This window comes from Dama dama, chromosome 24, assembly GCF_033118175.1.
Source record: "Dama dama isolate Ldn47 chromosome 24, ASM3311817v1, whole genome shotgun sequence".
Taxonomy (NCBI): Eukaryota; Metazoa; Chordata; class Mammalia; order Artiodactyla; family Cervidae; genus Dama; species Dama dama.
Window position 1 is genome coordinate 58,521,348 of NC_083704.1, and position 25,021 is coordinate 58,546,368.

A 25,021-nucleotide genomic window follows, 5' to 3' on the forward strand; every position below is an offset into this window, starting at 1 on the left:
CCCCCTTCCTCCAGCGCGGGCTGACCGTGCTCCCAGCCCTGCTGGGTGGACAGCATGCATGTGTGCATGCCAAGTAGCTTCAGCCGCACTCGACTTTTTGCGACCTCATGGACTGTAGCCCACCAGGCTCCTCTGTCCATGGGATTTCCCAGGCAAGAATACCGGAGTGGGTTGCATGCCCTCCTCCAGGGGGTCTTCTCAAACCTAGGGATCGAACCTGAGTCTCTTATAGCTCCTGCGTTGGCAGGTGGGTTCTTTACCACTGGTGTCAACCTGGGAAGCCCACATCCACTCCCAGAGTCTGCTCCTGAAGCCAGCTTCTCTGGATATTCTTCGTGTCAACAGAAAACAGTAGGGACCCCGCTCAGCCCTCTCAGGCCCTCTCTCCTCTTCTTACCCCGCTGACCCACAGCTACCTGCCCTCTCATTTTTGTGGCCCCCAGGAGGAGACTCCGGACAGGAAGGCAGGAGACCTGGATGCACTCAGCGAGACTGTGGGCACCTCACTGGCCCTGCTTGGGTCTCCATGTTTGCTTCTGCAAATTGGGAGTGTGGGAAGGTGGTTGGACTAGGTCAGCCATTCAGACCTTGAGTCTTGCCCCTTTAGTAGGTTGTGAAATCAGGTTTGTGGGTGGTGACCAGTGTTTAAAAAAAGAAAGGAAGAGATAGAAGAGAATAGAAAATACTTTAGTGCATCACATTACTTTGTGAGAGTCGGATTTCGGTTTAGTGTGTGTGTTTGCTGAGTCCTGACATAAAATACATTTCTCATCACTGGGGGTCACGACCAGAAAATAGCATATGGTGTGTGCTATGCTGCTTTCCACCCCACTTCAGTGTGATGAGGCAGGAGCTCGGGCATGGGGGCCAGAGGGGGCTCTGGGGACGGGTAGGCCCGGGGAGCTGCAGGCCAGCTTTACGCACTGTGCTTCTCAGTTGCCTGTAAGGGTATAACACATCACAGCAAAGCCTGATCCCATTAGCAGCTGGTAATGAACAGGCATTCTACCAGGGAGACTGGTAAGTGGCCGTGTGTCCAGGGAGATTTGCCTTCCAGGCTGAAGGCAAATGCGTAGGGCTCTGGTGCCAAGCCCCAGAGGCACTAACTGCCTTTGCTATTTTAGGCTCTTGGTGGGAGGAAGGAGGCATGTGTGTGTGTGTTCAGAATACTATTATTATCCCCAGTCTTTGGATGAGGAGATGGAGGCTCAGAGACGTTATGTAACTGGCCCAAGGTCACACAGCTGAGGGACTCAGAATCCCAGGTCTGTCTGATGCCCAAACTCACAGTTTTGACCCATCTCCCTGTTGCCTAAGTGTGAAAGCCCACGTCTGTGACCCTCGGGTTTCACTTGGTCTTTGGAATGCAGAGTCTTACAACACTGCGGCCAGGAGCTTCACTTGAAAGAAGGGGACATGGAGGCTCCAAGAGCAGGGAACAGCCAGAGGCCCCCCCGAGGATGGTGACAAGCTAAGTGGGGCACCCTGAAGTTACCCTCGGTGGGGGAAGGTGGCCCCGAGACCGGCTGGAACCTGGGACGCTTTGCTGCAGGCTTAGCACCTGGGCAGTCATCTCCTCAAGCAACAGGATATAAAGGAACCATAAGGGGACTTCCCTGGTGGTCCAGTGGTTAAGAATCTGCCTGCCAATGCAGGGCACACTGGTTCGATCCCTGGTCCAGGAAGATTCCACATGCCATGCGACCACTAAACCCGTGTGCCACAATTACTGAGCCCAAGTGCCTAGAGCCTGCGCTCCACAACGAGAGAAGCCACCACGAGGAGAAGCCTGCACGCAGCAATGAAGAGCCAGGACAGCCAAAAATAAATAAAACAAAAAGAAACTATAAGGGACAACAAATGACGGCATGCGTGCCCAGCTGGGGCAAATTATAGACAACAAGACACAAAAAAGACCAAAAGAACCCTATTGCTACTTGGAAGAGTTGGGAGCAAAAGCAGGGTACTGCGCATGCCCCCTGTTCAGAACACCACCAAAGGGTGGGCAGACCCCCTAATGGAACCTGTTACTTATTCTTGCTCCCCTCTGCTGTAGCAGGGGCCCCAATAAAACCTGAATGTCTTGTCTGGCCTTGTATCAATTTCTATTGATTAAGGGGGCCAAGAACCCTGGTCAGTGACACTCCCAAGGGGCCATCACCAAATCCCACAATCAAAGCCCATCTGGGCCCAGCAGCGGGGTTAGTCCCCAAGGAAGCCAAGGCCGCCCCCTCCTGGGTCCTGCCCCCACTTCCGGCTCCGGGGGGAGTGAGTGTGTTCTGCCTGCCCACAGTGGTGTGTTGGTGATTCAAGGTCGCTCTCTCCTCTTCTCACTCCCCCTTTCCAGCCTGAGCACGCACGTCCCATCTTCCCCCAACCTCGCAAATCCCCAGCTGAATTCAGATTCAGCTAAAGGAGACTGAAGACCCACTGTCAGCCGAGCACCCCAATAGGTGCACTTGTTGCATCACTTCCCTCGGCCTTTGTGGGGAGGGGTACTGTCATCCCCCTCCTTCCCTTCGGCTTGAGAATGTGACCTTCAGTTAACTTTCCCGCTCTGTTGCCCTGGAAACCTGATGAAGGCGGACTGCCCGCTGCATCACTAGGGAAAATTAACTGGGAACCTTGGTCTGCATGCAGAGAACTCTAAACTGCTGAAGGGGATGCCCACGTTTGCGGTCTTCCTGAGTGCGGTGACCTTTGTTAGTGGGCGTCTCCTTTGCAGGGACCCTGGAATTGGGACCTGTGGATTTTTGACAGGAAATCCTGACTCCTCTGAGGCTTCCAGGGCAGGGCGGCCCCCATGGCTGTCCCTGGAGCCCCATAGAGAAGGTCTCTGGGTGATCGGGTGGACGGTTCCAGGACAGACCCCATGGCAGAGCGACACTGCCTGCCAGGCTGTGGGCTCTGCCCCGGGGCCCGAGCAGACAAGCGTGGCTTCGCTGGTCTCAGTAGTCTGAAAGTGTAGGAGAAGGTGGAGAGGAGACCCAGTGGGCCTTGCAGGGACATTGAGGCTCAGAGGGGGGAGGTGGCATATGCCAGGTCACCTGGCAGCAGGCTGGATGCCCAGCCTCGCCCCCTCCCTGGGGTGCTATGGTGGGGCACCTACCTCGGGCCGCACGGGATCCTCGATGCCCACCACACAGATGCAGGTGAGCTCGTTGAGGATGTCATTCTCGTTGTCCCAGTCGGGCTCAGGGCTGCTGGGGAAGTCGCGGTAAGCCACGCAGATGGTGCGGAGCCCGTCGCAGGCCATGGGCTCGATCACCTTCTTCACCATCTCGTCCCGGTCTCGGGGCCGGAAGACCCGAGGCTCACCTGCCCCGTTGAGGATTTTGCAGCACCTGGAGGAGGGGGGGTCAGTCAGGTGCAGCCAAGGGCCCGAGGACCCTCTTGCCGATGGGCTCGGAGCTCACCCCCACACCCCAAGTGATGACCTGCACTGGCCAGGGTTGGTCATCCAGGGCCCGTCCAGTCCATCTCCCATAACGCTTGGGATAGTCCTGGCCACTGGGCCCCAGGCAGGTTTGAAATCAGCTGCTGCTGCTTGCTGCTTCAGTCATGTCTGACTCTGTGCGACCCTGTCGACTGTAGCCCGTGAGGCTCCTCTGTCCATGGGATTCTTCAGGCAAGACTACTGCAGTGGGTTGCCATGCCTTCCTCCAGGGGAACTTCCCAACCCAAGAATTGAACTGGGGTCTCCTGCATTGCAGGCGGATTCTTTACCAGCTGAGCTACCAGGGAAGAACTTGAAATCAGGACCAACTAAAAAGAAATCAGGCGGCCTGGTTGCTGTATCTGCCCTCAGGCCATCCTCCAAGAGCCTATCTACTTTGTTTCATTTTCACAAGATTTCATCTGAAAAGGTAGTTTCACAGCTAAAATGGTTTTCAGAGGGCATAAAACCTAGGCGAGGGGTTTCTGACCCCACCGGTCACATCAAGATGGCTTGGGGGAGCACTGAACAAATCCCCACCTCGAGCCTCACATCAGAGCTTCCAATTCAGTTTGTCTCGAGCAAGTCCAGGAATCCGCGTTCATTCGTTTGTTTAGAAATCTCCTTGGGGCTATTCTAATGTGTAATAAGGGTTGGATTCCCCTTCAAGGTACAAATGGGAAAACTGGGGTGCAGCGAGGGGGCCTGACTTGCTTAGTTCTCCGAGTTTATTTCTGGCACCTGGAGCTAACAATGAAAATCGTGTTGTCAACCAACTCCACGCTCAGAGAAGTGACAGGAGGGGGCGCCAACGGTGACAATCAGGAGAATTTCCTGATGAGACAGTGACTTAGAGGGGGAAGTGGGAGGACTCTCTGCATGAACATTTAAGAGGTTGTTCAGTTGCTCAGTCGAGTCCGACTCTTTGCGACCCCATGGACTGCAGCATGCCAGGCTTCCCTGTCCCCCACCATCTCCCAGACCTTGCTCAAACTCGGGTCCATTGAGTCGATAATGCCATCCAACCCTCTCATCCTCTGTCGCCCCGTTCTCCTCCTGCCCTCTATCTTTCCCAGCACCAGTGCCTTTTCCATTTAAGAGGAAACAGCAGCAAAAGCCCTGGGCGAGGGATTGCTCAGGTGGTCTTGGGGCTGGGATGCTGGGCATCCCGAGACCCCAGGCGCCCCGGCCCGGCCCCCAGCCCCGCCCCCGGCGTAGACCGCGGCTCCCTTACTCACTTCTTGAGCACGATCTCCGAAGCGCCCTTGCTATACATGCGGAAGCTCTCGTCCGGCAGCTTGATGACGGTGCTCATGGACTTGCGTACGGAGTTGAAGGTGTAGACCTTGTACAGCTTCTCCTCGGGCATCTGAGCGCGCACCGGCTCGTAGTCCTGCTTCAGGTCCAGCACGAAGCCCAGCAGGCCGCACTCCGTCTTGTTGCCCACCTGCCGGGGCAGGGCACCGTCCTTCTCCGGGGGCTGCGGGGAGAGGCAGGGGGGCTCACTGGGACGGCCACCTGGGCACTGCAGGGCGGCGGGGCTGTGTGGGGCTGCGTGGGGCTGCCCCCACCTGCTCCCGCACTCTCCGGCCTCTGCATCCCAGACCCAGTCTGGGCTCTTGGATGATGGGAATTAACCAAGGTCGGCTTTTTAAGACTTCAAGCATAAACTGGTGACAGAATTAAAAAAAAAAAAATTGTGCGCAGACCACCCAGCTCTGTAGAACTTGAGGCCTTGTTCACTTCAGATATTTCTTTCTTTTTTTTTTTTTTAAGAAGTCAAGCCTAACAGATCAAGTTGAATCCCCCATGTACCCCTCTGCATAACCCACTCCTTGTCCCACAAGGAAACTCTCACTTAAATTTGGTATTCATCCTTGCCCTCTGTGCTTTAACTTTTTGTTTCGAGATTCATGCTAGATTCTCAGGCGACAAGAAATAATACAGAGAGGTGTCACATGCCCTTCATCCCCAAAGTGCTCACTTCCTGAGCGACTGGACCACAAGAACACAACCAAGGTGTTGATGATGACACAACTGACCCGGCCAGATTCAGATCTCACCAGTTTTAAAGCACTTCTATGTGTGTTTAGGTCTGAACAATGGCATCGCGTGTAGATCCCTGTGACAATCATCATCCAGGTACACCACTGTTCATCACAACACTCCCCTGTGCCACTGTGTGTGTGTGTGTGTGTGTGTGAATAACCGTTGTAAAAATTTTAGTGTCTTTTTCTATGTGGACATAAATTTCAATAAAATTTAAATTTTACTGTCTATGGTTTGTTTTCCTAATTTATTGTAATTAATTTTTACTGGAATATAGTTGCTTAACAATGCTGGGTTAATTTCTGCTGGACAGCAAAGTGAATCAGCTATACGTATACATGTTATTATTGCTGTTTAGTTGCCAAGTCCTGTCTGACTCCTTGTGAACCCATGCACTGTAGCCTGCCAGACTTCTCCGCCCACGGGCTTTCCCAGGCAAGACTACTGGAGTGGGTTGCCGTTTCCTCCTCCAGGGGCTCTTCCGTACGCGTGCGTTCCCTCTTTTTTGAACTCCCTCCGCATTTAGGTCACCACAGAGCGCCGAGTAGGGCTCCCTGTGCTACACAGTAGGTTTTCCTCAGGTACCTATTTTGTACGTAGATCAACAGCATGGATATGTCAATCCCAATCTCCCAATTCTTCCCACTCCCCGCCCGTTGGTGTCCATATATTTGTTTTCTACCTCTGTGCCTCTATTTCTGCTTTGCAAATAAGATCATCTATACCATTTTTCCAGATTCCACATATACGCATTAATATCTATTTTCTGACTCACTTCCCATGCTGCCCGTTTATGACTGCGGGCATCTCTCTCCCTTCCCCCTCCCCACCCCCTGGCCACTCCTAATCTGTGCTCCAGCTCTGTAATTCTGCCACGTTGTGCAAGTTATATAAATGGAATGGTACAGTATGTAACTTCAGAGATTGGCTGCTTTTTACTCAGCACAGTCCCCCGGTTATTCATGCAAGTTGTTGCATGCGTCAGCAGTGTGTTCCTTTTCACGGCTGGGTGGTATTCTATGTTCTGAATGTCACATCCTTTGTGACTTCAGCTGAGGTTGAACCAAATGCAACTGCTAATGTGTCACAGTGGCCAATCACTGGAAATTTCATGTAGTTTAACTTACTGTCTATATGTGGGTTCTGTTTTACAAGTTGAAAGGGTCAGGTAAGGAGGCTATACACATTCTTCTGTAACTTGCCTCATTCTCATAAACATTCAGTTTTTGAGTTATCACCAGTTAGGGCACTAGTTTGTTCTTTTTTTAAAATTGGAATATAATTGTTTTACAATGTTGTGTTCGTTTCTGCCATATATGAACTGAATCAGCTATATGCATACATATATCCCCACTCTCTTGAACTGCCCTCCCACACCCCCATCCCACCCCTCTTGGTCATCACGGAGCACCGAGCTCAGCTCCCCATCCTACATAGCAGCTTCTCACTAGCTATTTATTCTACATATAGCAGTGGACATATGTGGATGGATCTAGAGCCTGCCATAACAGGGTAAATCAGAAAGAGAAAAACAAATATCGTATATTAACGCATGTATGTGGAACCTAGAAAAATGGTACCAGTGAAGTTATCTGCAGGGCGGGAATAGAGACACAGACATGGAGAATGGACATGTGGACACAGTGGGGGAAGAGGAGGGTGGGATGAACTGGGGGTTTGCTCCTTTCTAACTGGGCCGCATGGACACCACAGCCTCTGCCCTGAACCTCAGTGAAACCACCGACCACATCTCCCCAGTGCCTCCCACTTCCTCACGAGGCTGCTGGGACACAGTCTGTTGTTTCTCCACCCTGTCCCCGCAGCCCTGCTGCTCCTGTTCCTTGCCCTGTTAGGCAAACTGCCCTCACCCTTTAAGGACCAGCACAGAATCTCCTTGTCTTTGAAAATGACTTTGTCACCCCTGAGTAGGAGCTGTATTCGTCCATCCCCTGCCCAGGTTCTCAGGGCCAGCATAGAGCCCGGTACCCAGTAGGTATTTACTCATTGTTTGCAAGATGGCTCAGTGCAGACCAGTCTTGGGGGGGGGGGGGGCGGTGAGAGGCACAGGTGAACGGGTACGCACAAGATGCTGCATATGAGCGCTGATGGTAGGATTAGCAGGTGGCTGTGGGAAGGTCACACGGCAGGTGGACTCAGCTCCCACAGCCTCCCCCCACCCCACCCCGCCTGCCACACGCAGACCACTTGTATAACATCAGTGTGCAGCGACCCAGGTGGAGGTGGCTTTAGGAGCGCTAAGAGCCGTCAGGGATAAACGCAGACCCCAGAGAGACACTGAAGAGGAGCCGCGTCTATGAACATTCTGTGTCCCCTCTCCCACCCCACGGGTGGGTCTTTGTGGGTCTCAGACCAGCCTCGTACAGGAGCCCTCTGAACCCTCACCGTCAGCCTCCTTGGTGTTGCTTGTACGAGTAGCCCAGGTAAGAGGAAGGCAGACCCCAGAGGATGCTGGCACGGATGGGCTGGCTGTGCGGCGGGGGGGAGGATGGCAACAGGACCTGTCCCTGGCCACCCCCCCACCCCTCCACAGTCAGGGCTCAGGCCCTGGGAGCAGACCTGAGGCGCAGCGGGTCACGGGCACTGATCTCACCATACATAGCCGTAGACCCTAAGCCGTCATCCTCAAGGTCCCCGCCTGTAACATGGAAAGGCTGGAGTAAATGATTTCCAGCTGAGAAAAAAATCAACCCACTCCTTCATGTGCACCGTGGGCTGTAGTGAAGGATGGTAGAACAAGGCAGAGCTGCGGGTTCCTCCGAGGGGCCTGGGGGCCGTGGGTCCAGCCAGAGAATACCCTCCTGCTCCATGCCACGTCCGACTAGGTTCCAGCACTGCGGGCCTTGGAAGGCTCCCCACTCCCACACTCTGTGGATGTGACTTGAAAGCAGAAGAATCTGACAGCTCCCTCTTTCTGATGTTTGGGAAAAGAGACATTAAGCACTCTTCTTAGTCTCTGCAGCATGCGGTTATGTGTGCTTTGAAAATTTACATATTTATTTACTATTTTTTTTTTTACAATTTTATAATTAACCTTCTGGTGATTTCCAGAGTTTTATGTCTTTCACAACGGTTCTCCCCGCCCCTTGCTTGTGAAAGAAGATGATGACACGGAGGACTGAAATAAAAATGGCTAATTACTTATTTGCCCAAGAGAGCTGAGCAGTTATGCCTGCAAACACACAGCATTTTATTACCCTCTGTGAAATATTTTAATTTTCCCCTAAAAGGATTTCAAACAATCCATGGCTGCAAATGGCAGAGCTGGCTCCTCCGTAATTCAATTTGTTCCCGTGAACTTGAGCTCTGAAATTGCCTACGTGTATTATTAAGAAGTAGGGACTTGCCCCTTTTTTCTTTTGGCTTTTTTTTTTTTTTTTAAATCTCAACAAACCCATAGGTTTTGTTATTGCTGTGGACTTCCCAAGAGCCTTTGCTCTCCAGGGCTCTAAGACTGTAAGAGAGTTAAGGCATTGGTTTTGGCAAGCCTGGGGGGAAGTGATTTGCTACTGGTCAAAGACCTCCCGCAAAGACGGGTCAAAGGCCTGGGGCTGCCTCCAGTCTCTTCCATTCCCAATGCAGTGCCGTTTACTGCACATATATCCCTGTATGAGCACTAAGCCCTTTGGGAGTGCTGGGTGCAGCTAACTTTGGGTGAACATAACCTTGAGAGGGCAATTCATGCTCCTGTTTTGGGATGCTTGGGAGTGACTGAAGCTCAGAAACAAGGAATGATGACCCGAAAGGCAGCAAGTTATAAATAACATCTTCAAAAAGGAGATTTAAAAAAATATAGCGAGCAGGTACCACTTCACACCCGTGAGGATGCCGTTATCAAAAACAAAATAGGAAACAAGTGGTGGCAAGGATGTGGAGAAATTGGAACCCTTGTGCACTGTTGGTGGGAATGTAGAATGGTGCAGCTACCGTGGAAACCAGCATGGAGGTTCCTCCAAAATTAAACATGGAATTACCATACAATCCAGCAATTTTACTTCTGGGTATATACCCCAAAGAATTGAAAGCAGAGACTTGAGAAGATATTTGTATACCCACGTTCGCAGCATCATTGTTCACAGTAGCCAAAGGATGGAAGCATCCCAACTGTCCATCAACAGATGAACAGATAAGGAAGATGTAATCTACACATACAGTGTAGGGTTATTCAGCCTTAAAAAACGAAGGAGATTCTGATACATGTTACAACATGGATGAACCTTGAGGACACTATGCTAAGTGAAATAAGCCAGACACAAAAGGACAGATACTGTGTGATTCCACTTATACGAGGTCCCTAGAGCAGTCAAATTCATCGAGACAGAAAGTAGCAGGGGGGGTCCCAGGGGCGGGGGGAGAGGGAAGGGGAAGAGTTTAAAGGGAACAGAGTTGGGGAAGATGCTAAGTTCTGGATGTGGGTGGTGGGGACGGTTGTACAATGTGACTGTACTTAATGACACTGATATGTACACCAAAATGGTTGAGCTGATCAATTTTAAGTTATGTGTCTTTTACTGCAATATTAAAATACCCCTCTCTGTCTGTCCCTCAAAACCCAACAGGAATAGCACGGTAAGCTGCAGCCGCAGCCACGGGACGACACTCGTGAAAACACATTAGAAAATGACTTTTCACTCGCTGGTGGTCTCTGGCGGCCTCGCCCATTCTCCTCACCCCTCGAGGACGGGCACTGGCAGAGGAGCCTCCCTGAGGCCTGGACGGCCCACCAGGAGCCTCGGCAGCTGCAGCAAGGACTGTGTGCCGGATACCAACGCCTCTTGCCCTTTGCTGAGCTCTGCACTAAACACGCACCTTCAGTTACATCCTCATGGCTTCCTGGGGGCAGGCTGTTATTATTCCCAGGTGCATGGGGAGGCCTGGAGAGACCGGATCTCACAGCTCGTGAGTGGCTGAACTAGTAGGATTTGACCCTGGCCGGTCTCAGCTCTGTGTCCACAGAGAATGCTTTCCCGGCAGCCCTGCCTGTCTTCACTAGCATTTCAGATAGTTGGTTAACGAGGTAACTGGTGGGTGACTGGTTTAGAGCCCATGGTGGGGGCGGTGGGGAGGGCTGTCTTGCTTATCTCTGCTTCCCACTGTGGGTAACCAATGAATATGTGTTGAATGAATAAATGAATAATTTGGTGTTTGTGGGTGTGGAGTGCTGCCAACGGGAGGCCAGATGGGATGGGATTTCATCAGAATATTGGCCTCCAGAATTGTTATCTGAGGCTCTGCCTCCCTAGGAGCCTCTCAGGAGCTAGGCCTTGAGGAGCAGGAGAGCAGAGTCAGGACCTTCCTGAAGGCTACAGAGGCCCAGGTCAGCATGTGTGTTCTGGATGACAGCCAGACAGGCTGAACCGCCAGGGGGAGACACTCGTGAAAGCAGACTCCCTGGGGACCCTATTGAGCTCACCACTGCACTGTGTGTATGTGTGCATGTGGGTGTGTGTGCATGCATGGATGTGGTATGTGTGTGTACACATGCACATGTGTGCTGTGTGTGGTGCAGTATATGTGCGTGTGGTGTGTGCATGCGTACAGGCACCTGTGTGGGTATGGTGTATGTGCTGTGTGGGGTGTGTGTGTGTGCATGTATGGGGTAAGAAGGTAGGATACATTGATTATCAGTTCTGTTAAAAATCAGACTCCCCCATTCCGGGTTACTTGTTGTAAGCTGTTCTCCTAGGGATAGTTTTTCCAAAAAGAACAGAAACAAAACCAATGAACAGAACTAGAACAGTTGTTGAATTCAACGCAAAGGCGCCGTCACTTCACAGACCAGGACGAAGGGCAGTCCCACCTCCCTGTCTGAAGGCCCTGCTAAGTCACTTCCAGGGTCTTCTGTGCCTTCTGGAACCACTGTCCTGGCCAGAGTCCAACGCAGAACTGGCTTGACTCAGGGGGTTTGAGGCTCCTTGGAATATTCAGTTGCACCCTGGGTTTGGAGCCAGATCTGAGTTCAAGGGCTGACTCTCTGCTTCCTAGAGTTAGCACCCAACTTCACCCTCCTCCCAGGAGCTCTAGTTCTAAGATTCGTGAGAAATGCAATCAAGCAGATCCTTCCTGCCTTTCAGTTTTTACTGGGGCTCTTGGGGGTATGTAGGCACCTCAGTTTAGGAATGGGGTAGCACCTGGAATTTCTAACTAGGTGAGTGCATGTTCAGTCATGTCTGACTCTTGCAACCCCTACAGACTGTAGCCTGCCAAGCTCCTCTGTCTGTGGAATTCTCCAGGCAAGAATACTGGAGTAGGTAGCCATTCCCTTCTCCAGGGAATCTTCCCGAACCAGGGATCAAACCCGGGTCTCCTGCATTGGCAGGTGGATTCTCTACCACAGCGCCACCTAGGAAGCCTCTACTTGGTGAAGTTTGCCTTATTTATTCAGGAAAACCATCCTGCTAGGAAAATCCTTCTGCTCCTTCCTCCAAAACCACGTCAGGGACTCCAAGGAGATTTATTCTTCTTTCAGTAGTTTATGTTACCAGAATATATGCCATAAACTTCCAACAGTTTGACTCCGCAAGTGCCCATCTTCATTTTAATAATTCAAACGTTAACTGTAATGTCAACCTACTTTAAAAGAGGTCTCATAAAAAAATTAAAGTCCGCTTTGGTGGTTTCAGAGCACAGAATAAACGTGGGTGGAAAAGGAGAGCATTCTCCCAAAAGAAAGCGCGGTGCCTCTAAAGTCTGAGGAAGGAGCTATTTCCATCTGAGAGCTCAGCTGCGGCTCTGGGAAGCAGCAGGGCGACAGGAAGAAGCAGCTAGTAGAAGTCTCGACGCTCAGAGTTAGAGGCGACAAAGCCAATCTGAGGGTGTGCCAGGATTTCTGAGGCAGGGAAGCAATTTCTGACTAAAAGATGATTCATGTCGCTTCCCTCAGAGGGCAAGTTTAGTTGCCAGTGATTAGAAACAGGAGTGGAAAGAAGACAGTTCCGCCGTCCTCAGAAGGGATGGGGCGTGTGGTGGAGGCTGGCCCCCGGAGAGGGACCTCCTGCTCAGGTTTCCTGGTCTCCCCCGGCAGCCTCCGCTCTCACACCATTTCCCCCAGCGCCTGGGTGATTCTGAGCATCGTGAAGAGAAAGTCCACTAAGGGCGTAACTGCTGCCGCCCCAACTCGCCCTCAGCCTTCCCAGCCTCACCGCTCACCATTCTGGCCCGGGAAACGCCCAGGCCACAGACCGTCTCATCTCTAAAAGGGATCCGGGCCTTGGCAAGGCTGTGTGGCCCGGCCCAGAGCACCTCCTCACGTGCCGGGTCAACTCCGCCACGATTCTCTGGGCTCAACTCTGCCCCCTGGTGTCAGGAGCAACGTGGGTCAGGACATCTGCTGCTTCTGCAGCTCTGCCGTCTCAGCTGCAAGATGAAAATGGTCACTTTGGCCTTGGTCACCTGGAAGGGATGTGGAGGGTCAAGCTAGACAGTGGCCGGAAGAGCAGGCTATGGAGGCTAAGGCTCAGAAATAATAGAGGAGGTAATAAGAGTAACTGACATGGACGGAGTAGCTGCTACATGTCAAGCACTACCATGGGAACCACACATATACCCTCCTCTCTGATCTCACAGCAGCCCTGGAACTCTTAAAGCAGCCCTGGGAACTGCCTCAAGGCATGTACGCAGCCAGAGGAGCTGGACATGGAGCGGCGGCGAGCGGTGCAGGCTCTGGACTGGACGGACGTGGATTTGAAACCTGGCTCGGCCTCTCATCGTCTCTGGGACTCTGTTCTTTAACTTCTCTGGACATGCTCTTTAACTCCTCCCAGCTTCGTTGTCCTTATGTGCGAGTTGGAGACGTGACATCGCCTACTTCACTGGGTCTTCACACAAGCCAACATGGGTTAAGCACTCAGCACTCTGTCTGGCTAAGTGAATACGAGCGATTATGATCAACTGTACGCTCATTTAACAGATTGGAAAGCAAAGGCTTAGAGAGGTTAGGTAACTTGTTCAGGGTCACACGGGTGGTGAGTGCTGGAGCTGAAGTTTGAACCTTGGTCTGTTGGACTTCAGAGCTGAAGCTCCTAACCGTTGCTTACTGGACTGGGTGTCTGGACATATGGATTCTAACTCCACAAACCCACAGGGTGACTTGGCCCAAGCCTTTCCCATTTCTGGACCTCAGAGTAAAGTGAGGGGGCTGGACCAGGTGGTCCCTAAGGTCTGCAAATCCATGCAGATTACACCTACACAAACTACCCTTGCAAATATGCACCTAGTTTTTTTCTTTTTTTAAATCTTTTAGAATAACAGGCATGAGTTAATTTGGAAGTCTGGATCAATGGAGAGTAGAGAGTTGAGGGCACTTTCAGAAAAGATTTCCTCGGCATGCTGGAGGTACCAAGAGAACCTGGGTGTTAGCCTTGGACTGGGGCCAAGGCCAACTCGTACTTCTTGCTGCCATAAGAATAGGAAAGTAGAACATGGAGGTAGCCCTATCCTGAGCCTCTTACCAATTCAGACTCATCCATTCACCACCCACACATTCATCCATCTGCCTACTCATCCATTTACTCATCTATCAACCATCCGTCCATCTTCCATCTGTCCGTCCATCCGTCTCCCTACCTAGTCCTCATCTCACTGATTACACATCTCTATATTTATTCACCAGTCAATTCACGTACGTCACCCACCCAACTAGTACTTCCCAAGAGCCTATGCTGGAGGGAGTGGAAGTAACTCAGCTGTGTCTCAGAGCACACAGCCTGCAATCAGACCACGTGAAGACACAGAAGAATCGGCACCCTCCTACAGGGGAAAACAAGGCTTGGCCAGGATCTGTTTCCCAGGCCAGGCTCATTTCCCAGCCAAAGCTGGTGGGTATTACGGGGACACTGTGAGCCTTTCCTGTCCATCTCCTCTTGCATGGTAAAGATGTCCCACATCTAGATTTCCCAGCCTGGTCTGGACTTCCATTTTGGACCGAGCAGCCCATGATGCTTCTCAAAATTCCTCTAGGACTACAAGGGCAGGCCCTGGGAGCCCCTTCTCTCCATATGGCTGACAGTATTGGCTGTGAATCTGACCCTCTGGGCTCCAGGCCTTCCTTCCTGAGACCAACCAGTACTAAAGATGCTGCAGGACTGGTTTCAAGGACCAAGAACCTAATCTGGGCACCCTACTCAATAGCTGGTTTTAGGGTATCTGTAAGTTGGCTTTGCCACCAACTTTGAGCAAAACCCTTTCTTCTGTAACCCGGATGTCTCTGTTGTCTATTCATTTATTGATTAGCCTCTGCATGGCTACAAATGGGTGATTTTACTGCTGACAAAAAATGCTAACCACCCTGAGTGCTGAATATGTGCTAAGCACTTTCCACTTAGTAACTCATTTCATCCTCACAATAATCCTATTGTTTCCCCCAGGAAACTGAGGCACAGAGAGGCTTAGTAACTTGTTCACAGTCACATAGCTAGTGAGGGATTCAAACTCAGGCTGTCTGGCTCCAGGCTGTGGGCTTTAAGCAGTACCCAGTCATGGTAGGTGCCTCTGCTGTCCCTTCCACACTGATGGCTATCAGCTCACAGAAATGAGAACCGTGTGGCCAGGGTTCTTTCAAGGAAGCCCCAGAAAGAGAGGCGCGAGGGTCCCAGGATGCCAGGGTTCCAGGCACAGAAGGGGACACTGGTGCTTGAGAGGTCAGAGATTTGGTCTGTTTACAAACCAAGAATCCCAGTTTCCAGCTCCCTGATTTCTTCCAGTCTTGGCAGTTACCCCTTTCCCCCAGGTGGACTCGAGGACCCCTGTCCTTGAAGCCACGGACACCATCTAGTTAACCACATCTGGACATGAACTGCGGCTCTGCCACTGGCACTGTGAAACACTGCCTAATAGAGCCTTCTTGCTGCAGAGATGTTCCGTGGCCCCTCCTGGCAGATCCCAGAACTCCTTTTTTAACTGTAATTGCATAACATACATCTTCATCCAAGCCCATCTTGCAGGGCTCTGCCCACACGGCCACCCCCACCACCCGAAGCCTGCTCTGGGAATTGCCCTGTTCCCTGCTCTGAAACATCTACAGGACGAGATCATTAACGGCATCTTGGTTATTTTAGGAAGGCCTGAGGAACAGAATAAAGCCTTGCCCCACCTCCCTTGATTCCCAGATTGGGGCTGGGAGGTGGGGGGAGGGGTGGAAGGAGACAAAAATGCCGTCATCTCTGGCATCCCCCTCCTCCACTCCCCCCGCCCCCCGTCCCCGCCCCCAGCGTTCTCTATCACCCATCTGCACGCTTTCTCCCGACCTACTTTCTCCTCCTGTCAGGGCTGCCTCCCCAGCCCTGCAGCTCTGGGCTGATGGGGCAGCTGCTCGGCCACAGTGGACGGGACAGTTCTTGCAGCCCCAGTGTCTGGAGGCAGAATCTGCCTCCCTCCAGCAGATGCCCCCCCACCCCCCACCCCCAGCCCCCAGCCCTCGGCCGCTGACTCACGCTTGGCGCTCGGCAACCAGTCTGATCCCGAAGGTTCAGGCTAGCTCAGCGGCAGAAGGAGAGGTCAGAGCCAGGGCACATTGGCAGGGCAGGCAGAAAAGCTCAGCTGTCCTCTCAGACACTCGCTCTGCAGGAATGTCCTGCATCTAGGAGCCGACAGAGCTCTGGATGGACTGGTGTGTATTTCTCCAAATGCTGGTTAATCACAAAACGGCAACCTGTGCTTCTGAACCAAACAGGGATTCTAGCATGATGACTCTAGGTGGCTGAGACAGGAATATGAGCGGTTTTTTTTTTTTTTTCTTATTAAAACTAGTTAATGCCCCTACTATTACTAATAACTACATTGTCGCTGGTGGTAGGCTGTGTAAATGGCCACAGTGAGTCCTCTCTCTGAATCCATGCCCTTTGCAATGTGACTTTGAAGTCCCTCCCATTAGAGATGGGGTCTATTTCCCTGCTCCTTGAATCTGAACAGGCCTCTCGACTTCTGTTGGCCAATAGGACGCGGCAAAATGACGTGAAGCCGAGCCTGCTGGAGGAGGTGGGACCACACGGAGCAGAGATGAGCCATGCCTGCCGAGGTCATCCCAGATCAGCCTCCAGTCCTGCCAAGACCAGCAGAGCCGTGCACGTGACCCACAGTGGATGTGCGAGGAAATGCACCCACCAGCTGAGCCCGGCCTGAGCTCCCGGCTCACAGAACTGCGAGCTAAAGACACAGCTTGCTTTTGAGCCACTACGTTTTGGAGTAATTATACAGCAGAAAATAACTAATAAAAAGATTTTTTTTTTTTGTAGGGAGGGAAATGATAGGATCTAAAAAACACAATTAACAGTAATCTTTTTTTTTTCCCCCATGGGTGGCTCAGATGGTAATGAATCTGCTTGTAATGCAGGAGACCTGGGTTTGATCCCTGGGTCAGAAAGATCCCCTGAAGAAGGCAATGGCCAGTCACTCCAGTAGTATTCTTGTCTGGAGAATCTCATGGACTGAGGAGCCTGGCAGGTTAATAGTTCATGGGGCCACAAAGAGTCAGACACCACTGAGTGACTAACACTTCCACTTTGGGGGCTTCTCAGGTGTTGTTAGTGGTAAAGAGCTAGCCTACCGATGTCGGAGACATAAGAGATGTAGATTTGATCCCTGGGTCAGGAAGATCCCCTGGAGGAGGGCATGGTAATCTTTTCCAGCATTCTTGCCTGCAGAGTCCCTTAGACAGAGGAGCCCGGCAGGCTACAGTCCATGGGGTTGCAAAGAGTCAGACACAACTAAAGTGACCGAGCACGCACACAGGCAAGCATCATAGCTGGGTCAAAGAGAAACAACTGCCTACTATCTGACCACCCAAAATACACCAGCGGGATTTAAAATTACGAATCGCTCTGCTCCGCCAGCCAGGTGCTCCTACATCACCCCCTGGACGCCTCTCCCTCTGGCAGAGGCTGCCCACTCACCAGGATCTTGGTGGTGTAGGCGCTGTTGATGGCGATGGCGTGGACCAGCAGCTCCATGGTCTTGGCGTTGATGGAGCTGGGGTCGGGGATCTCCTTGTAGTGGACGTCGCCCACGTAGGCCTGCACCACCGTCATGCGATTGGTGGTCAGGGTGCCTGTCTTGTCCGAGCAGATGGCCGTGGCATTGCCCATGGTCTCGCAGGCGTCCAGGTGGCGGACCAGGTTGTTGTCCTTCATCATTTTCTGCAGGAGGGAGCAGGGGGAGAGGGCACAGTGAGGACAGGGAGCTGGGGCTGGGGGTGAGGGCACCGCGGGACAGGCAGTAAATGAGGCGGAACTGCCCCTCTGCTTCACTCCTGTGCAAAGGATCCGGGTCCCAAGAGCGTCTGTCATCGGGGGTCCTTATTTGTGTACAGCAGTCTCTCTTTCTCCTTTTAAATTACTTGAGCCACTGAAAAGAGTTGATTAGTTGACTTTATTAATTTCAATTACAGAAGTAATCTGTATTCTTTATGGAAAAGATAGCGAAAAGGATGGTAAATGAAGGCTGGGTCCTCTTTGAGTACTTCAGATACTTTCCTTTTACCTCCTAACAGAAATACGTTCTTTATTTGATTATGGGCTTTTTCTTTTCCAAAGGTATCATCTTTCACTGGCACCTGGATTTCATGGTCACTTTGGTTTCATGAGAAATGAAGAAATGTAAGTTATGTATGTATTAACAGACATAGGAGACTACGTGGAAAAGACCAAAATACTAGTGTCATTGTTTCTGAGTGATACATTTATAGGAGATTGTTATTGCCTCCTTTTAAAAATCGATAGCTTCCCTTTTCCTACAATGACTATATACTATAACTTGCATAATAAAAATCACAGATTTCTTTTAAATATAGATACACATGGAAAAAACAAGTCAGTCATAATTCTACCACTGAGCACTGATGTATCTTACATAACAACATCTTTTCTTTTTAAATTTATAACAAAACTGAAATCCTACTCTACAATTATTAATTGTCTTATATTCACCTTCTTTTCTCTCCTCCCAGCATCACACTCCTAGCTTCTTCTAGGTTCTCAAGCAAATAATGCAAATACAGTGATTCTAAAGGAACCACCACTCTTAACTGCAGGGCCTCCTGACACAGTGACCCTACTAGCAAGAACACATGTGAAAGGTGGATTTAGCTAAAGGGTGAGTCAGATGTTCTAGTCTGAGCCTAGGAATCTGATTCCCTTTTTCTTGCTCCTCATTATAACTCTTTATAACAAGGATAAAAAAGGAACGCAATTAAAATAATTAAAAATTATTTTTTTGGCTATGCAACATGTGGGATCGTATTTCCCTGACCAAGGATTTGAACCTTCGCCCCCTGCATTGAAAGCATGGAGTCTTAACCACTGAGCCGCCAGGGAAGTCCCTAGAATAATTTTAATAGCAGGTCATGTTATTAAAAAATGAAAATTGGTAGAATTCTGTGCTCCTGAAGCTTCTCTTATCATTTGTTGTTCTTTAGTTGCTAAGTCGTGTCTGACTCTTTGCGACCCCACAGACTGTAACCCACCAGGCTCCCCTGTCCACGGGATTTTCCAGGTGAGAATACTGGAGTGGGTTGCCATTCCCTTATCCAGGGGATCTTCCCAACCCAGGGATCGAAGGCTGGTCTTCTGCATTGTGGGCAGATTCTTCACCATCTGAACTACCAGGGAAGCCCATGAAATGTGCTACAAGAGTAAATTTCACATCTGGTTTTGAAGGCTGATTATGAAAAGAAATGTAAAAATCTCACTAATCATTTGTGTATTATTAAATATTACATGTTGACTTGATAATAACTTGGACATATTAGGTTCAATAATGTACAGTAGTAAAATTATTTCCACCTGCTTCTTTCTGTTTTGTCTTTTTCATGCAGCTGCTAGGAAATTAAACATCATACAAACGTCATGTTTCTATTGGACAGTGAGGATCTAAGTGTCACCTCTATTCTTTGGCTGGTGGACCCTGGATAGCTCAGTCGGTAGAGCATCAGACGTTTAATCTGAGGGTCCAGGGTTCAAGTCCTTGTTCTGGCACTTGCTTTTGTGGGGCTTCCCTGGTGGCTGAGGGGTAAAGGATTCATTTCCCTGGATGAGGAAGACCCCCTGTGTTCTTGTCTGAGAAATCCCAGGGACAGAGGAGCCTGGTGGGCTACAGTCCCTGGGGTCGCAAAGAGTCAGACATGACTGAGCACACAGGGCCAGGCTCAGAAAGCGGAGAGTTCGCCTCTCTCCTGGGTGGCGGGTGGGGGCTGTCCTCAGTTTATCAAGGGACTGTATAACGTAACACTGCCTAAGGCAGCTGAAGGCACAGGTGCCAGAGACACAGACTACGGGGGTAGAGGCAACAAGGTCTGCAAGTGAACCCCCGATACCATTTATGACCTTTAAGGGGACCTTGAGCTCCACTGGGTGGCTATGGGGTCCAGACTCATAGCGGCACGAGGTCTCCAACCCCAGACTCCCCGATCAGCCTTGTGTTGTGATCTGTTTGGGCTTTGGTTTGTGGGATGGAGTTTCTTAGAGAACCCCAAAACAAGGAGACGATAAGCACGGTGTCCTTTTACACAGACCTGCCACTTCCTGGCACTGCCCTGAGATCTCTTTTCTGTATGAAATTACATCGGCCAGCCCAGCCCAAATTCCAGCTTGGAAACTGACCGTGCCCTCGGTCGGCTCTGCCAACGACTCGGAGCAAATGCCTTGTTTATAAACAGCCTTGGCCTCCGCTCTCGAAGGCACATCTGGGCCTAGGGGCCCTGGGAAACAGGAGCACAGGGCCCTGCCCACCGAGCTGGGGCAACCACAGGGCTGAGGCAAGATGATAATCCCAGGGTATGGGGATCTGGGGATGAACCTGGCTTGGAAGTGCCCCCAAGAGGGTCAGACGCCTGTGCTCACGAGATGATGCCAGCCCCCACACCCTGGTGTTTGGGCTCCGCCAATGGCCATGGGCCTGGGAGCAGGGGAACGTGGGGCTCTGTTATCAGGGTGGCACTCAGGAGCACCCCCAGACCCAAGGCACTCCTGAGCCCACTTGCCCTTTATCGGCTTCCCTGCTGGCTCAGTGGTAAAGAATCTGCCTGCCAGTGCAGGAGACACAGGAGACATGAGTCCAATCCCTGGGTTGGGAAGATCCCCTGGAGTAGGAAATGGCAACCCACTCCAGTATTCTTGCCTGGGGAATCCCATGGACAGAGAAGACAGGCGGGCTACAGTCCAGGGGGCTGCAAAAGACTTGGACACGATTGAGCGACTAAGCGCAGCCCTTTATTGAAATGCTTTTAAGACTTCCTATTTTTAGCCCATCTCTTGAGAGGAGGGGGCTTTCCTAAAACCAGACATCCTTTTTACTTTAGGCTTACCTCTTTCGAACTTTAGGAAGCAAACTCCAAGCTTAGTCCCACATAGTCCCAAGTACTGTGGCTAAGTGGGGCCTACGGCTGTGTGATGACCACACTTCGGCCAACATTTGATGGGACGGGATGGGTGTGGGTCTGGCTTCCCTGGTGGCTCAGATGGTAAAGACTCTGCCTGCAGTGTAGGAGACCCAGGTTCCATCTCTGGGTGGGGAAGATTCCCTGGAGAAGGAAATGGCTACGCACTCCAGTATTCTTGCCTGGAAAATCCCATATAGACAGAGGATCCTGGCCGGCTCCAGTTCATGGGGTCGCAAAGAGTCAGACATGACTGTACAAGGAATATCTGCGTCTAATTTACTGCTCAGAGTTGAGTTGACTGTCAATGTTTAAAAATCAGGAGAGCTTATGTGAAGTCCAGCTTTCTGGCTTCTCTTAGAAAAATGTGAAGATCTGGCAACACTGGACCCCATCACTACAAGGGGACACTTGGCTGGGCTGAATAATGGCTGTCCCCTTAGCCGGTGTGTGGCTCTCCTGGAGGCCGGTGAGTTTGAGGCTCCCGCATGCATCCTCTCTCTCTGAGCTTCCAACGTGCCCACTCCTTTCTACTTAGCTCTCCTCGCAGCCCCCGGCACTGGCCCCGCCAGCCACTCCTCAGACCCCCAGCTCAGTGGCATCAGCCAGCCTGTCCTGCTTCCCACTCCTCACCTTCACCGAGTAGGCCAGGGAGATGGTGACAGCCAGAGGGAGCCCCTCGGGCACGGCAACCACCAGCACCGTCACGCCGATGATGAAGAACTTGACGAAGTACTGCACGTAGACGGGTGTGCACTCGGGGAGCCACGGCTTCTTGTTGACCACGAAGGTGTCCACAGTGAAGTAGAGCACCAGGATGATCACCGTGATGGCTGACATCACCAGGCCTGCGACATGCGTGGGAGGAAGCCTGTCAGGGGGCCTCCTGGGGCAAGGGGCCCTGGGAAGGGAGATGTGAACCCAGCCAACCCTTGGCTCCAAGCGCTCTGGGGTCAGGCAGGCCCTAGCTCACATGCCAGCTCAGCTTGGTGGCCTTCGGGCAAGTGTTTGATCCTCAAAGAGCCTCAGTTTCTTCCTCTGTACAATGGGGATGTGTATTTATTCCATGTGCTTTTATAAGAATCAAATGCAATGAATGCATATAAATTGCCAGGTACAGTGTTGGACATACAATAGGTGCTGAGTGAGCATGTGAACAAGGAGCTGCTAGCATGGTGCTCCCTCACTGTTGGATGTACAGAGGGTACCACTTATTTCCTCCATCACTCAGGCACACACTGTCTCCTGTTCTAGGAACTAGGGACACAGCAGTAAAGAGACAGAATCCCTGCCCTTGGGAAGCTGAGATTCTAGAGGAGGAGGCAAACAAGAAACAAACAAACACACTAAGAGGATAAGTCCAGTGGTCACATACGGATGTGAGAGTTGGACCATAAAGAAAGCTGAGCACTGAAGGATGGATGCTTTCGAATTGTGGTGCTGGAGAAGACTCTTGAGAGTCCCTTGGACAGCAAGGAGATCAAATCAGTCAATCCTAAAGGAAATCAACCCTGCATATTCATTGGAAGGACTGATGCTGAAGCTCTAACACTTTGGTAACCTGATGCGAAGGGCCGAATCACTGGAAAAGACCCTGATGCTGGGAAAGATTGAAGGCAGGAGGAGAAGGGGACAACAGAGGATGAGATGGTTGGATGGCATCACTGACTCAATGGACATGAGTCTGAGCAAACTTCGCCAGGGAAGCCTGGCATGCTGCAGTCCACGGGGTCACAGAGTCAGGCACGACTGGGTGACTGAACAACACCACCGGGGAGGGAAAGTGATGTGCCCGAGGCCACAGGCCAGGGAGGCACTGGAGAATTAGTGCCTGCAGGTAGCTACCTGCCTGGCTCCCTCTTGCCAGCTCATGTGCCCAGCCACCCCCATCCACCTCAGTGGTGTGTGGGTGTAGCTGAGGCTGCCCACACCTGCAGCCTCTGCCAGAGGAGACTGGCGTCTCCTTGTCAAAAAGTGCCTGGCAGGTCCACCCACCCCAATCTGATGGCCAATATCCAGGGGCTGACGCGGGGGTCCAGAAGCCCAGCCACCTTGCTGCAGCACGGGTCGGACCCTGCAGAGGTGTTCATGCCCCAGAGCTCCCCGTGGGATCAGGTGGAGATGGGGATTTCTCCAGAAACCTCGGCTCGGTCTGCTTCTTCCTGGGCTCTGTGGCATGCTGGGCCCTTTCCAGGTCTCCCCCTGAGAGCACCCCTCCCCAAACCCTGTGCCCACCTATCTCAGGCTCTGCTTGCAGGGAATCCATCCCAGGAGAGGAGCAGCGGTGGGATGTGAACCAGAAGGGTGCGACTCTGTGCCCCACGCCTGGCAAGGCTGACTGAGTGGCAGAGGGGATGAGCCAGGACAGGGAAGGCCATGGGATGCTTCCCACGGCTCTGCTCCCTGCCCTCCAGCACCACACTGCCGTGGAGCCTTCCCCGTGGTGGGGAGGGAGGAAATCCCCGGACCCATCGCCACCCGCCCCCGCTGCCAGCTGTGGAGCCGAAGAGCCAGCTCAAGCCCTGTCTGACAGTCGCAGGGGCGGGAAGCCAAGCTCCCGGCAGCCGGGAGCTGTCACCAGGCCCCTGAGTTTAAATATAGACAGCCAAGCCTGCAATTTGCCTCTCTTCTCCACACTGCGGTGCCTATAATTAGAGCTGGGAGACAGCCGTGGAAGAGCAGGCAGCCAGGTGGGGAGGCTGTGGTGTTTGCCACATCCTTACCCAGGAGAGGAGGCCAAGACCGTGTCAGGCAGGCAAGGCTCACCGTGCAGCCGGGCTTGGCTTTGGGGGCCTGAGCGGCCATCATCAGCTGTCACCTGTAGCTATCAATTCGACTGGGAAACCTGGCTCATGTTGTTGTTCAGTCGCGTCTGAGTCTTTGCGACCCCATGGACTGCAGCACGCCAGGCTCCCCCATCCTTCACTACCTCCCGGAGTTTGCTCAAACTCAGGTCCATTGAGTTGGCGATGCCATCCAACCATCTCATACTGGGGCTCAGACAAGGGGCTTCTCCCTGGGCGCCGAGCACTGCCCTCCATCTCCCCAATCTCTCCTGTGCATGGCAGCTGGGGTGGTCACTGTAGAGTTCAACTCCATCCTTGCTCACATCTCCTCCAGGGCTCCCAGCGTCCTCAGGATAAAGCCTGCACTGCCAACTCCTATAGGGTCTGCCCACATCCAGCCACCACCCTTGCCTGTACATGTAAATAATCTCCTTTACTCCTCACAGCAACCTGTGAAGTGGGGGCTACAGGAGCCCAAGTCCACGGACCGGGAGCGCAGGTTCAGAGCTTGGTGAAGGTGCTTGCCCAAGACCTCAGCGCCGGAGCTTGACGAGAATGCAGGCAGGCTGTCCCCAGAGCCCGCGCTTCATTCTTGGGCCTGTCTAAGTGCTAGCTGAGTGCCTGCTGAATCAGGACTCACACTGGTTGCCGCGGCAGACAAGGGTGGGTCTCATGCAAGCCCTCGCTTTGCAGATGAGGTAGCCGAGGCCCAGCCAGGGGCAGGGCTCTGCCCCGGGGACCCCCCTGCGCGCCCCGTGTCCCCCCAGCCCCGTGCCGTCCGCCGGGGCCGCGCGCTCACCTGCCTTGCCGATCTGCACGGCTAGCTTGGTGAGCTTGCCCTGCAGCACCGACTTCTCCTTCTTGTGCATGTTGGCCTTCTTCTTGTCGTCAGCGTCTCCCCCCTCGGCACTCTTGAGGGGTTGCATCTCCATGGCGGCCGCCCCGTCCTGCTGTTTGGCTGCAGGGGGCAGAGCACACACATATGTACACACACACACACACACACACACGCACGCACAGACACGTGCACACACAGACATGCACACCCACAGGTTAGCCTGCAGGGTGCGGGTGTCGGCACCCCGCCCCCTGCCCAGGGGAGCACGGTGAGACCCTCACTCCCCAGCCTGAGACCCTCCGCATGGCCGGCACAGATTCCCTGTGATGAGGGGGTCAGCCTCTCCCTGCTGGAGACCCTGGACCCAGGGCCACAGAACACAGCACGGAGGGACATGGCTCTACCCTGGACTTGTAGCAGGAACGGGCTGGGGGCGCCTCTGGGCCTGAACAAGTCGGCCAGCCCTTCCCCAAAGGGCTCTTCAGCTTTTCCGCATTCAGACAAGACACAGACTTGGGCTCTGCCCA

General features: G+C 52.4%; 1 protein-coding gene and 1 non-coding gene across 2 annotated transcripts in view; one reads left to right on the forward strand and one right to left on the reverse strand.

The window, feature by feature from the left end:
* Positions 1-25,021, reverse strand: part of ATP2B2 (ATPase plasma membrane Ca2+ transporting 2) — a 167,873-nt gene that overhangs the window by 27,274 nt on the left and 115,578 nt on the right. Inside the window, exons 10-14 of the mRNA XM_061128845.1 lie at positions 24,456-24,614; positions 21,504-21,718; positions 17,392-17,634; positions 4,675-4,916; positions 3,110-3,344 (exon numbers count right to left, since the gene is read on the reverse strand). Of these exons, the coding sequence (XP_060984828.1) occupies positions 3,110-3,344; positions 4,675-4,916; positions 17,392-17,634; positions 21,504-21,718; positions 24,456-24,614 (1,094 nt within the window). The remainder of the gene's footprint in view (positions 1-3,109; positions 3,345-4,674; positions 4,917-17,391; positions 17,635-21,503; positions 21,719-24,455; positions 24,615-25,021) is intronic.
* Positions 19,398-19,470, forward strand: TRNAK-UUU (transfer RNA lysine (anticodon UUU)). Its single transcript has one exon. It is a non-coding gene; the product is annotated as a tRNA-Lys (tRNA).